Here is a 12,966-nt window from a genome sequence, read left to right as displayed (position 1 = left end):
CATTCATTTTCGAGCTAGACGAATAGATTGTTTATTGATTAATCAGCAGCCAGGCCGACGCACAAGCCATCCATTATATCATTGTTCTCTGCTGTACGAATAATTAAGACCATGCGCTCAGTGTGCGTGCACCTGAATTCGACTGTCAAAACAGCACGTGCAAGCAATGAGAGAGAAAGCTGTTTTGTTTTCATATTTTGCATATCGAGGGGAAGAAAATTACTTTTACTTTCTTCTAAATCAGATGATACAAAATTACTTGTATTTAAATCTTCTGAATTTGAACTTTTTAAACCGATTACCATTTTCTTAATAATTGATTTAATTGATTACACGTGAAAATGTAAATTCCCTATGAATTATCTGTTTGTCCATGATGCCGAAACAATAAAGACAACTTCGTTCGATTCTAAATAAATGTCTAGCATTTAAATTCATCATGAAAAAAGGACCTCGTAGGAATTATCGGATTTATCAAGAAAAATATTTTAACTCAGCATAAACTTTTTACACGGGTAAAATTGATTTGTTTCAAATTTAAAATATATAGAGCGTAGAAGGGTCAAGGAGTGATGTTATGCTGTTGAGCATGCTGGGTGCTGTCCTAGATATTTTGGCAAGTCATCGACCACCATAATAAACAATTCCTTTCATGACAGGATTTCAAACTAAAAGGCATTAAATAACAAATTGTGTTTCATATATTTTACTCGCGACCGCTAAAGATAATATTTTACGAATAAACATGAGTTTTTATAAAAATTAAAACGTAGACATTATAAATTTTCTACTTGATTGTACACGGCCAGTAAAGAAAGTAAAAGAAAATTAGAAATGTAGCTAAAACTTTTACACGGATAGTTTGATATTTAATAATTAAACTTATTAATGATCCGAACAAATTTATTTATCATAAATAATATTTGTACCAAAATCGAGAAAGTAGCAACGATAATTTTCAACAATATTTTTTTTTTATTTAGAGGCAATTCCTAATTAATTTTCTGCCAGACGCTGTACTTTAGTACTTGAAATTTAAGGATATCACAAACGGAAAAACAATAACGAGAGAGGAAGGCGTTATATGCAGTGGCGTGATGACAGGTGTGCTCGGCCAGAGGAGGCGGTCTTTTCTTCGCCTTAAAAGGCGGTGCGCCGTTCGGTGGTCAGCCAGTTCTTCGACGCCCGCGCCGACATTCGCAACAAAGAAAGACTGAGAGGAAAAAAGAGTTATTCGCGACCATCTCGATAGCTTAAGCCGGCGGGCGTGTTTGAAGAGATGGCTCCAGCGGTGGACGAGCAAGTGCCCTCAGGGCTGGCACCTTGCGAGAAGCCTGACGACATCGTTATCACTGGCATGTCTGGCAGGTTTCCCGAGTCCAACAGCGTCTATGAGTTCAGGGACAACCTTTACAACAAGGTAGACATGATTACCCAGGATGCTCGCAGATGGGATATTGGTGAGTTTTTATTTTTTTTTAATTACCCAATTCAGCTATTTTTTATTCTACTTGAAATTTAAAATATTTTTTAAATTGGATTGAAGTTTTTATTAGACAAAATCATAATATAAAGTGTGTGTATCATCAGTTTTCGCAAATTAAATATATTTATTTTATTAGTACTAAATAATTTTATTTTTGAGCTAAATTATAATTGTCTGATGTTAATTTTAGGTTATTGTTATTTTGTTTTATTGAACAATCTTATCCCTTGCCCTCAAGTTGCAAAAAAAATTAAAAATAAATCACTCTGCAGATCATAACGAGATTCCGCGTCGCATCGGTAAAATCAGGGACCTGGAGAAGTTCGATGCGTCTTTCTTTGCTGTGCACTACAAACAGGCGCAGACCATGGATCCCATGTGCAGGATTCTGCTTGAGTTGGCTTATGAGGCGATTGTCGATGCTGGTATAAGATCACTTCGTAAATCCAGTTTTAAAATTCTAATGCTTGATGCACTGCAGGAGTAAACCCCCTAAGCCTGCGAGACACCAAGTGCGGCGTCTTCATCGGCGCGTGTTTCAGCGAGTCGGAGAAAATCTGGTTTTATGAGAAGATTCAGATCCACGGCTTTGGCATCACTGGCTGCAGCAGGGCTATGCTTGCGAACCGAATTTCCTACTGGCTTGGCATCCACGGTAATTTTAAAATTAAAGAGATACAATTCATTTTGTGTACGCAGAAATTTTATTTAATCGCGTTAATTAAAAATAACCAAATTTGACTTCAAAAGCTCTAACTTAAAATATTTCCTTAAACAGGTCCAAGCTACGCAGTGGACACGGCCTGTTCATCAAGTTTGTACGCGCTGGACCACGCAGTGCGAGCGATTCGCAGCGGACAGTGCGATGCAGCCATCGTCGGTGGCTCAAACCTCACCCTCCACCCCTTCATCTCACTGCAATTCGCCAGACTCGGAGTACTCTCACCCGAGGGAAAGTGCAAGTCTTTCGACGCGGCAGGTCGGTGACCAATATTCAACGCGAATAAATTTATTTATCAATTTTGAATACCAGCGGACGGCTATGTGCGCAGCGAAACCGTGGCCGTGATTTTCCTGCAGAAGGCCAAAGACGCACGCCGTATTTATGCAACGGTGATGCACACAAAAACCAACTGCGACGGATTCAAGGAGCAAGGCATCACTTACCCGTCTGGAGTGCAGCAAGGAATCTTACTGAAGGAATTTTATGAAGAGTGCCAAGTGCCACCAGAGAGCCTCGGCTACCTTGAGGCCCACGGAACTGGAACAAAAGTGAGTGAGGTTTATAAAAGTTACACTTTAATGATAAATAAACTCGCACAGGTGGGGGATCCAGAGGAACTGAATACAATCGACCGAGTCATGTGCGCGAACCGCAAAGGGCCTCTGTTGGTTGGATCTGTGAAATCCAATATTGGGCACTCTGAGCCTGCGTCCGCGCTATCTTCAGTTATTAAAGTAAAAATGAAATATTTCTGGCCACAAACAAAAATTAATTTTCTATTTATTTAGATAGCTATTGGAATGGAGTATGGAGTTATTCCTCCCAATCTACACTTCGTAAACCCACGACCAGGAGTGCCAGCCCTTGCTGAAGGCCGAATTAAAGTAAAATGTTTCCGACTTAAATGTGCAGCAGATTAATTTTAATTTGAATTTAAGGTGGTATCAGATCCAACGCCCTGGGACGGAGGATTCGCAGGAGTCAATTCTTTCGGTTTTGGTGGTGCAAATGCTCACGGGCTTCTGCGCTCTCACCCAGTGCAAAAACCAGAAAAAGACGCAGCCGTTTTAGATGGAAGACCCCGACTGATTGTTACCTCCGGAAGGACGATAGAGGCGGTGGAAACAATTTTAGCAGAAGTAAAATATAATCCAAATACTCCACCTATACCTTAACATGACTTTCCAGTTTGAAGACCGGCCATTGGACAGCGAGTACGTCGCTCTTTTAAACAGCGTGCACGAAGAAAAGATTCCAGGACACTTGTACCGCGGCTACTCGGTCCTGCATGCAGGCAAGCAGGGTAAATCCAAACTGCGCGAAGCCCAGCACTTTCCTGGCGCAAAACGCCCCATTTGGTTTGTGTTCGCGGGCATGGGCAGCCAGTGGGTCGGCATGGGTCGCGACCTGCTGCACATCCCGGCCTTCGCTAGAGCCATCGACAAGTGTGACGCGGTGCTCAAGCCCAAGGGAATCGACATCCGTCACATCATCACCAGTGATGACCCCAAAATGTTTGACAACATTCTCAACGCCTTTGTTGGCATTGCAGCCGTGCAGGTACAAAAATATTTATTTAAAATCTTTTCCTTTGATTCTAATTTATTTCAATGAATAATACTGATTGAAAATTTTTAATTGCTCCATAACCCCATCCCTAGGTTGGACTTGTCGACGTGCTCACAGAGACAGGAATTTACCCTGACGGAATTGTTGGCCACTCGGTAGGCGAACTGGGATGTGCTTATGCCGACGGCTGTTTCACTGGCGAGCAAATGGTTCTGGCTGCTTATTCACGTGGTCTGGCGTCTATTGAAACTCCACTGATCCATGGTTCCATGGCGGCAGTCGGTAATTTTACTAGCGATTCTTTTACGTGCATAAAATTATCACATGCATATATTTTTTTAAATTAGGTCTCGCCTACGAAATGGCAGCTCCTATGTGTCCACCTGACGTTGAAGTCGCTTGTCACAACGGAACTGACTCTTGCACAATTTCTGGCCCAGCTGAGTCTGTTGCAAACTTCGTCGCCGAACTCAAGGCAAAGGAAATTTTCGCAAGGGAGGTCGCGTGCTCCAATATTGCGTATCACTCGCGCTACATTGCTGACGCTGGTCCCAAGTTGCTCAAATATTTGAAAGAAGTGAGATCTCATTTTAAATGTCTTTGAGTTATATTTAACAAGCTATTTTATATAGGTTATTCCAGAGCCAAAGCCACGCTCAGAAAAGTGGATAAGTAGCTCGGTGCCATTTTCAAAGTGGGAAAAAGAAGAGTCAAAGTACTCATCTCCAGAATATCACACCAACAATTTGCTGTGCCCTGTACTTTTTGCTGAGGCGCTGAAGCACTTGCCAAAGTATATGAGATTCATAGCAACTAAATTCTCATTAAAACCTTTAATTAATTTTATAGAGACGCTATTACCATTGAAATTGCTCCTCATGGGCTTCTGCAAGCTATACTGAGACGCACACTAAGCTTGGAGTGCACTAACATTGCTCTGACCCAACGTGGTGCTGAAAACGGGCTTGATGTTTTGTACAATGCATTTGGAAGGTGAGCGATATATTCATTATTCGCTTTCATATTTAATATCATAAAGCTTTTAGAATGTTTGTGGCCGGCTTGCAGCCCAAGGTGAACAAACTGATGCCACCTGTGATGTTCCCAGTCAGCAGAGGAACGCCGATGATCTCACCTTTAGTTAGGTGGCAACACAGTGAAGATTGGCACGTTGCTATTTATAAAAATGAGGTTATTTTTTTTTAAATTCTCTACAAAAGTAACTCCTTTGACAATTTTTTTTTAACGCAGAGCAAACTTGAAACTGGTGAGAGAACCATTGGTGTGGACTTGCAAGAAGAGGACAACACATTTTTGACGGGGCACACAATTGACGGTAGAATTCTTTTCCCTGCGACAGGATATTTGGTAACCATGCATTCCGCTGTAAAAATTACTTATTTAATTTTGCATTTCTTCTGTGACAGTTCCTTGCCTGGGAGACGTATGCCTTGATGAGCAACAAAATGATCACTGATGTGCCGGTTGTGTTTGAAAACGTCAAATTTTTGCGAGCAACTAATATTCCCAGGGATGGTACAGAAAATTGCGAAAAAATAAATTGCATGTGTTTTAAACCTTTTCATTAAAACAGGCGCAGTTAGTCTGACAATTATGGTGACCAAAGGAACAGGCACGTTTGAAGTGGTTGAAAGCGGGAGCACCGTTGTCACGGGCAGACTCTACCAACCTGAGAATATCGCCAAGGAAATATTGGACCTTCCGAACCCGAATTACGAAGATACTCCTCTTACTCCACCACCTTTGACTCCAAATGACGTTTACAAAGAATTGCGATTGAGAGGATACAACTATGGCGGAATTTTCAAAGGAATTAAACACGTTCACAGTTCCGGTAAAAACTAAATATTTTAAAAATGCCCATCATATTACTCAAGAGTACGAAAATAGGCGAATACGGTGTTCTGAAATGGGACGACAACTGGGTCGCGTTTATGGACACACTCCTGCAGGTGGAAATTTTGCAGCTCGACTCCAGGTCATTGTACGTGCCGACATCGATTCAAAAATTGACCATTGATCCAAAAAGACATCTCAACATGATCCAAGAAAACATTACGAGCGAAATTAAAGGTATATTTTACGTGCACCGCATAAAATTTAACATAAAAAGATATAAAATAAACATTTTCAGAATTCCCGTTCGCCGTGTACAAGAAGCACGAGGTGCTTCAGTCTGGAGGTGTGGAAGTGAGAGGATTGCAAGCCAGTGTGATCGCCAGGCGAAAGCCCATGGCGGATCCTCTTTTGGAAACGTACGAAGTTATTCCTTATCGTCCATTAAACGTCCTCAGCGACTCTTCTGCGCTGAGAATTTGCACGCACATCGCTCTGGAAAACACCATGGGCACCAACAAATACAAGGTCGTCGAGTGGATTCCACCGATTGAGGCAAATCCAAACACTCTCATCAGCTTAAAGATGCCGCTCATTTTCGGGGACCTTCCAGTCATGAGCGTAAGGATTGCCTTTTTCAATTTAAATTCATATTAACAATCACGCGCAGGCGGATATTGTGCTTTGCGGAGCTGGCGCAATAATGACGGAAACGCTGACAGAGGGCAACTTGCTGGTTGGAGTCACTCTGGACGACCGAAAAACCATAAATCGTGATTCGGCAGCCCATATCATGACCTGCGGAGAGGGTACAACTCTGCTTGCACTCCCTGAAGTGCTAAATGATGCCGTGGCGGCCACTTTGCCTAGAGGTTTCATTCTCTTGCAGGTATTATTATTAAAGTAATAACAGCAGGAAAAACAAAAAATTCATGCATGCCAAATAGCTCAGAAAGGGCACCGAGAGAAGCGCTGAGCAGAAATTAGAGGGACTCGGCTGCACCATTGTTTCTGTGATACCATTTAACGACGAAGACAATGAGGAAGAAGAGGAAGGCGTGTTTATGCTTGCCAGAAAGGTTTGAGATTTAAAATAATTTTAGTGTATAAAATGAAGCCGTGATTCGTGTTCTAGATGGACAGCGCACAAGCCAATGATGTAAAGGACATGGTGATTAAGATACCGGAGGTGGACGCTGATCTTAAATTTGGTTGGGTCGCGGAAATTCAAGAAGCCCTAAAAATGGAGCCTCTTCCAAATAGGATTTATCTCGTTTCTCAAAACGCCCCACAATCTGGCATAATGGGGCTGGTTAACTGCCTTGCTCGAGAAACTCAAGGGGATATAATTAGGTATGAATATTCTAAATACAATATTCCTGGTAAACACTGACCATAATTTTTAGGTGCGTGTTCATTCAGGACCCCTCAGCCCCGCCGTTCTCTCCGCAGGATCCTCTGTACGCTAGCCAGCTGCGCAGTGACTTGTTGATTAACATTTTGGCTGCGGACGGACAAGGCTGGAGCAGCTACAGGCACTTGCCACTCGAGTGCGAAACTGCAAAAGTCACTCACGCATACGTCAACGTGCTGACGCGTGGTGATCTGTCCAGCTTCAAATGGCTCCAGGGCCCGCTGAATGACCTCAAGCAAAACTTTGGAGATAAAAACCTCTACCACATTTACTTTTCGGCACTGAACTTCAGAGATGTAATGACTGCGACAGGAAAACTGGCTGTTGAGGTCATTGCTCCCGACCGCCGCAGTCAAGACTGCGTCCAGGGATTAGAATTTTCGGGACGCGACGCAGAAGGCAGAAGAGTGATGGGATTGGTAACTCAATCATTTTAAAATTTATAATTAATTGAATTAATTCCAAATATCTTTAGGTTAACAGCGGAGCACTGGCCAACTTGGTTCTTGCTGACCCCTTGCTGGTGTGGGACGTGCCTCCGAGTTGGACCTTGGAAGAGGCAGCCACAGTTCCTGCGGTTTACTGCACAGTCTACTACGCTCTTGTGGTGCGTGGGCGCATGCGAGCAGGCGAGACCTTGCTGGTCCATGCCGGTAGTGGCGGCGTCGGCCAAGCAGCCATAAATGTCGCCCTGCACATGGGCTGCGACGTCTTTGTGACCGTCGGCACCCCTGAAAAGATAGAGTTCATTAGGAGCCAGTTCCCCCAAATCCCCGAGGCCAATATCGGCAACTCTCGTGATACCAGCTTTGAGCAAATGATCATGGAGCGCACAGAAGGAAAAGGTGTCGATCTCGTCCTGAACTCGCTGGCTGGGGACAAACTGCAAGCTTCGCTTCGGTGTCTTGCGATGCACGGAAGATTCCTTGAAATCGGAAAGGTAAATGGTCCCATTTTAAAGTCTACTATTTTATTTTTAAAATTCTAATGCAGGTCGACATGGCTGCGGATTCGCCACTTGGCATGCATTGTTTCTTGAAAGACATCAGCGTTCACGGAGTTTTGCTCGACTCGATTATCGAGGGAACACTTTACGAGAAGAAAAGGCTGCGGGAAATGTTCGCCCACGGCATGCGAAGTGGAGCCATCAAGCCCCTCGCGAGACAAGTTTTCGGACCCAATCAAGTCGAAAAGGCATTCCGATTCATGGCAGCCGGGAAACACATTGGAAAAGTTTTGCTGTGCATCAGAGAAGAAGAGGTTGATGCGAACGACAAAAGTCTCGTGGTTAGACCAAAGTCACAAACGGTCGAAGCAATTCCGAGATTTTTCTGCGACCCAGTGAAGTCTTATGTAATTATTGGAGGACTTGGTGGCTTCGGGCTGGAGCTCGCGGACTGGCTGGTCATTCGTGGCGCCAAAAAGCTGATACTTAGCTCAAGATCTGGCGTGCGCACTGGCTATCAAGCGTGGAGAATCAGGCTATGGGAAAGCTACGGTGTCGAGGTATTTTGACAGAAAGTTTATTTTTTCCAATAATTTTTAGAATTTTTAATTCTCTTCGCAAAAATTAATGTATTTCTGCAAAAATTTTGATGCTTTCATGAAAATTGTTTTATTAGATCGTAATTTCGAGAGCGGAGGTAACGTGTGAGCAAGGCTGCATAAATCTTGTGCAACAAGCGCTGAACATGGGACCGGTTGCAGCGATTTTCAACCTGGCTGTTGTTCTCCGAGATGGCATTTTCGAAAACCAGGTAAAATATTTACAGTGATTACCTAAAAGAGGTAATACTGTACGTATTTTACTAGAATGAAGAGAATTTCGCCGTGTCCTACCTGCCTAAAGCGACGACAACAAAGATCCTGGACAAAGTTACCCGCAAAATGTGCCCGAAGCTGGAGCATTTCGTTGTTTTTTCGAGTGTCAGTTGTGGCAGAGGCAATGCTGGACAAACGAACTACGGCCTTTCAAATTCCGTGATGGAGAGACTGTGCGAGCAGCGGCGATCAGAGGGATTCCCTGCTCTTGCCGTTCAGTGGGGGGCAATAGGCGATGTCGGCTTGGTCGCCGAGAGTGTAAGCATTTTTTGCGAGTTAGTTGGCGACTCTCTTTTTAATTGAAAAATTTAGATGACTGAAAATAAGGACAGCGAGGCACCAGTGGCTGAATTGGTCATTGGAGGAACCATCCAGCAGCGAATCACAAGCTGTCTTTCAGTACTAGACACTTTCATGTGTCTTCCTCAGGACGACACGCAGTCAGCTGTGGTTGGATCCATGGTGGTGGCTGAAAAATCCAAAAAGACAGTGGTTGCTGGCTCAGTTGTAGACACCGTTGGAAATATTTTGGGTAACATGCTTCTTTGCAAAAGAAAATAGACAGGAATTAATATTTTATTTTTGGTATTCAGGACTGAAGGATTTGAAAACCGTGTCACTTCACTCTACGTTGGCTGAGCTTGGAATGGATTCGATGATGGCAGTCGAAATCAAACAAACTCTAGAACGAGAGTTCGAAATGTTCCTATCTGCTCAGGACATAAGAGGACTGACGTTCGCAAGGCTGACGGAACTGGCACACAGTTTGCAAGAAGAGCATAGAAATAAAAAAGAAGGAAAAGAAGATGTAAGAAACCTTTTTTTAACTCGTCAAAAATAATACTGAGAAATTTCATAGGATAACTTGTGGATGATAGGAGGACTGCAGCACTTGCTGAGTGTGGTTGGTGAACCTGAAAAGGCACGGCAGTCTGCGGTTCCACTGTCTTCAGAAGTCGAAATCACCGACCAAAGACCTCTTTTCATGATTCCCGGCGTTGAGGGTCTCGCCTGGGTAATGGAGCCTTTGGCTAAACAAATCAATCGTCCCGTCGTTTGCTTGCAATTGCCTTTAGATGCTAAGAGCCACAACATCTCCGATCTCGCTGATGTACTTTTAGAGGTAAAACGTTGATTGATGAAAAGGAAAAAAATTAACTTTTCGTTTTTTTTTCGTCAGCGCCTGCAAAAAGTCCAGAAAAATGGACCATACCACTTGGTCGGTTACTCTTACGGCACCATTCCTTTGATGGAACTGGTTTTGAAGCTGGAAGACCAAGGTCACGAGGTAAAAGTCGTGCTGGTCGATGGATCGCTGGCTTCACTTCAGGGAATCGCACGAACTGGCGTGTCTGGTGCCAGCACCGCCGAATGGGAGTCGAACTTCCTCGAAAAGCTGATGGTCATAGTTGGAATCACCGATGCTACCAAGGCAAGACACTAAATCGCACTAAAACGAAACGAACTAAGCAATGCTTTATCCAGGTGGCGGCTGAACTAGTCAAACTTCCCGACTGGACTGCAAGACTGGCGGCCACGGCTGCTCATTTCCCCGACGCGACCCAGCGGGACTTCCACGCGCTCTGCGTCGACGCTGTTCAGAAACGATGCACGAACCTGCTGAGATACTCGTGGCCTGAAGGGCGAAAGGTCAAGAGTTCCGTCACCTTGATAAGAACGGTAACCCGTTTTGTTGGGGCTGATGAGGACTATGGGCTCTCAGAGGTGAGCAATTTTGCAAAATATGAGCATGCATTTCAATTAACTTTAACTTTTAAGCTGTGCGATTCAACCGTCACTGTTCACGAGGTGGAAGGAACGCACATTGGAATCGTCCACAACCAGAGGACTGCAGAAATTATTAACACCGAGGCATTCAACTGAGAGCTTTGGTGTAAATATTTTGCGAAGAAACGACGTGCCATTTTTTGCGCTGTTTTGTATTTTATTGCGGAAGTCTGAATTTAAGAAACGTATTTAGAACTTATAATTTGTGTTACATAGAGTTCAACCGGCGACATATTTACTCGTCTATTTGTCGAGTTATTTATTTTCCGGTATTTTTGTTTTTGAGCAATAAGAATTTTCTACTTTTTTTTGTTTCGACAGAGTTGCAAATCGACAAATAAAGTTTTCCCGCGAGCACTACTTTATTTGTCGATTTGCGATCACAGCTAGCTGAGCTCGACTTTGTTTAATTTATACTGTAAATAGCAGTCGAGGAACTAGAAATAAAATTGCCCGCATAGGGCTCATTTTATTTATAACATTAGTTTTTATAATTCAACAAAATATATGATAAACCTTTTTAGTTTATTCCTTATTACACATTCAAATTATATTTAACAAATATTAATGGACCTCCAGTTTCATCTCCAGTCGCATTATAATTAAATTGACTCATGTGTATTTTTAGCTCAGTGACATTCATTCCAGAAGGGTAGACGATTGAGATCACCTGAAAATTTAATAATATAATTGAAACACATGTTGCTTTTTCGGCCATCACACCTACCGAAATATTTATATCTTTCCACGGCTGGGTTTTTATAATTTCTTCCTCCACACCTCTGCCAATATTTAAAACTAAAAGATCGACCTCTTTCTTTTCTAGAGCTAAATAAATGGTTTTCAGGGGAAAGCAAAGGACGTAAATTCCAGTTTTGCTGTCGAGATGCGTGCTATCGCTAACTCTGACGTAACCTTTTGGCGATGCCGTAAACTTTCCCTTGGAATTAGAAATTAAATTACCATTTAAATGATTTTTTTTGGCATGCACTTACAAATTCAGGCTTGTCTTTGGCGGTAATACACGCTGGAACGAGATTGGACTTTCTTTGCTTTTTAATAAGCGATGCAAAGTTGTCAGGGTCTGCTTCAACCAAAATACCCGACCATTGTAGACGGCGTTCTAGATAAAGAGTACTCGAGGTGTTTTCGCCGTCACCAGCTCCACACTCAATGAAGGAACCACTTTTCTGGAAATCCCCATTTAATCTCTTAAAAATGTTGACAAAATTACTGACTTTATTGTTGAAAAGATTGGTGTACTTGAGCACTATGCCACCAGAATGGTCTTCTTTGTGTGGCTGGTTCAGGACGTATGGATCTTCAGGGCTACTTGTCTTGACGAAATATTCACGCCGCAGGTAATTTATCAACTCTGATTCATCCCTCACGAATTTAGATATCCTCGCCACTGAAATTTACTTTCACACCAGGATCTGGAAGAGACCGAAAAACTATTTCAAACCTTCAGCCGGGTAATACACAAACCACTTCTTGACGCCTGAAAGTCATAGTCAATTTTTGTAACAAGTGTGAGCCAAAAGAAAGCCTACTTGGAGGAAATTTGGATTCTATAAAGTCCGTCGCAAACTTTCGTATGTCATTTGCCAGGCTTTGAATAGACTGATTTTCAAAGCCTCCGCCAGTTTTTTCTGTTAATTCACTCTGCGCGTATTGCTTGAGCTCTTTAATAGCCCGATCCATCATGGCTGTTTCGTTGATCATTGTGAAGTCCACCATGCTTTTTGCCTGGTTCACCAAGTTTTTTAAATAGACATCGTCCTCTGTCTGAACCAGATTCGCGGCTTCGCGGTTAACGTCCACCCATAAAGAGTCCATGGACCATTTCATGGAGTCGTGGCTCTCTCGCAGCTTTACTAGCTCCTTTTCTTGTTCAAATACCTTTGTAGTTTCATTAATAGTTCAGCTGGAAAATTCAATTGAACATCCTCACCACTTTCCTCAGTTGCGTCAATTCCTTATTGCTTTGAAAAATGTGCCAAGTAATTGCGATTACAAAGAATACGCACGTCATGGCTTGAAGTTGGTTCGAATTCATAGCCGGAAATTTGGCTTTCATCGCCACGCGGCGTGCGACTGACACTGCGGAGTGAGTTATAAAATACTATGATAAAGCAGCTATTGCTCCACTGCCCCTCTTTTCTCCGCTTCCCTTTTCGATCAAAATCAGGTCAATGCTCTGTGCTATTATATCTACATTTTAGAAAAATTTCGCTAAACTGTAAAAATTTGATTGATCAAACAGCAAAAGTTAGAAGCGTGCGAGAAAATATTTTTATGAATGAG

General features: G+C 42.8%; 2 protein-coding genes across 2 annotated transcripts; one reads left to right on the top strand and one right to left on the bottom strand.

Annotated features, from left to right (window-relative positions):
• The first annotated feature begins 1,157 nt into the window (after positions 1–1,157).
• On the top strand, positions 1,158–11,138 carry LOC135937192 (fatty acid synthase-like). The gene is made up of 33 exons (XM_065480288.1): positions 1,158–1,460; positions 1,759–1,911; positions 1,968–2,141; positions 2,265–2,465; positions 2,520–2,758; positions 2,810–2,944; positions 2,999–3,094; positions 3,149–3,349; positions 3,399–3,770; positions 3,872–4,061; positions 4,127–4,356; positions 4,412–4,572; positions 4,629–4,772; positions 4,826–4,970; positions 5,031–5,147; positions 5,207–5,315; positions 5,374–5,634; positions 5,691–5,873; positions 5,935–6,257; positions 6,307–6,525; positions 6,584–6,715; positions 6,772–6,989; positions 7,043–7,469; positions 7,526–7,990; positions 8,044–8,556; positions 8,673–8,807; positions 8,863–9,129; positions 9,184–9,403; positions 9,465–9,679; positions 9,731–9,994; positions 10,052–10,303; positions 10,357–10,596; positions 10,651–11,138. Exons 1-33 carry the CDS (start codon positions 1,280–1,282, stop codon positions 10,753–10,755), a joined length of 7,287 nt encoding a protein of 2,428 aa, XP_065336360.1. The 5' UTR covers positions 1,158–1,279; the 3' UTR covers positions 10,756–11,138.
• LOC135937197 (uncharacterized) lies at positions 11,132–12,884 on the bottom strand. The gene is made up of 7 exons (XM_065480294.1): positions 12,614–12,884; positions 12,213–12,561; positions 12,125–12,160; positions 11,898–12,070; positions 11,655–11,849; positions 11,387–11,599; positions 11,132–11,329 (listed from the first exon to the last, which is right to left on the bottom strand). The coding sequence occupies exons 1-7, from the start codon at positions 12,737–12,739 to the stop codon at positions 11,195–11,197; spliced, it is 1,227 nt and encodes a 408-aa protein (XP_065336366.1). The 5' UTR covers positions 12,740–12,884; the 3' UTR covers positions 11,132–11,194.
• Between the last annotated feature and the right edge of the window lie 82 nt (positions 12,885–12,966).

Source organism: Cloeon dipterum, chromosome 2 (genome assembly GCF_949628265.1).
Source record: "Cloeon dipterum chromosome 2, ieCloDipt1.1, whole genome shotgun sequence".
Taxonomy (NCBI): domain Eukaryota; kingdom Metazoa; phylum Arthropoda; class Insecta; order Ephemeroptera; family Baetidae; genus Cloeon; species Cloeon dipterum.
The sequence above is the reverse complement of the archived record's forward strand: the minus strand, read 5'-3'. Positions and strand labels throughout refer to the sequence as shown.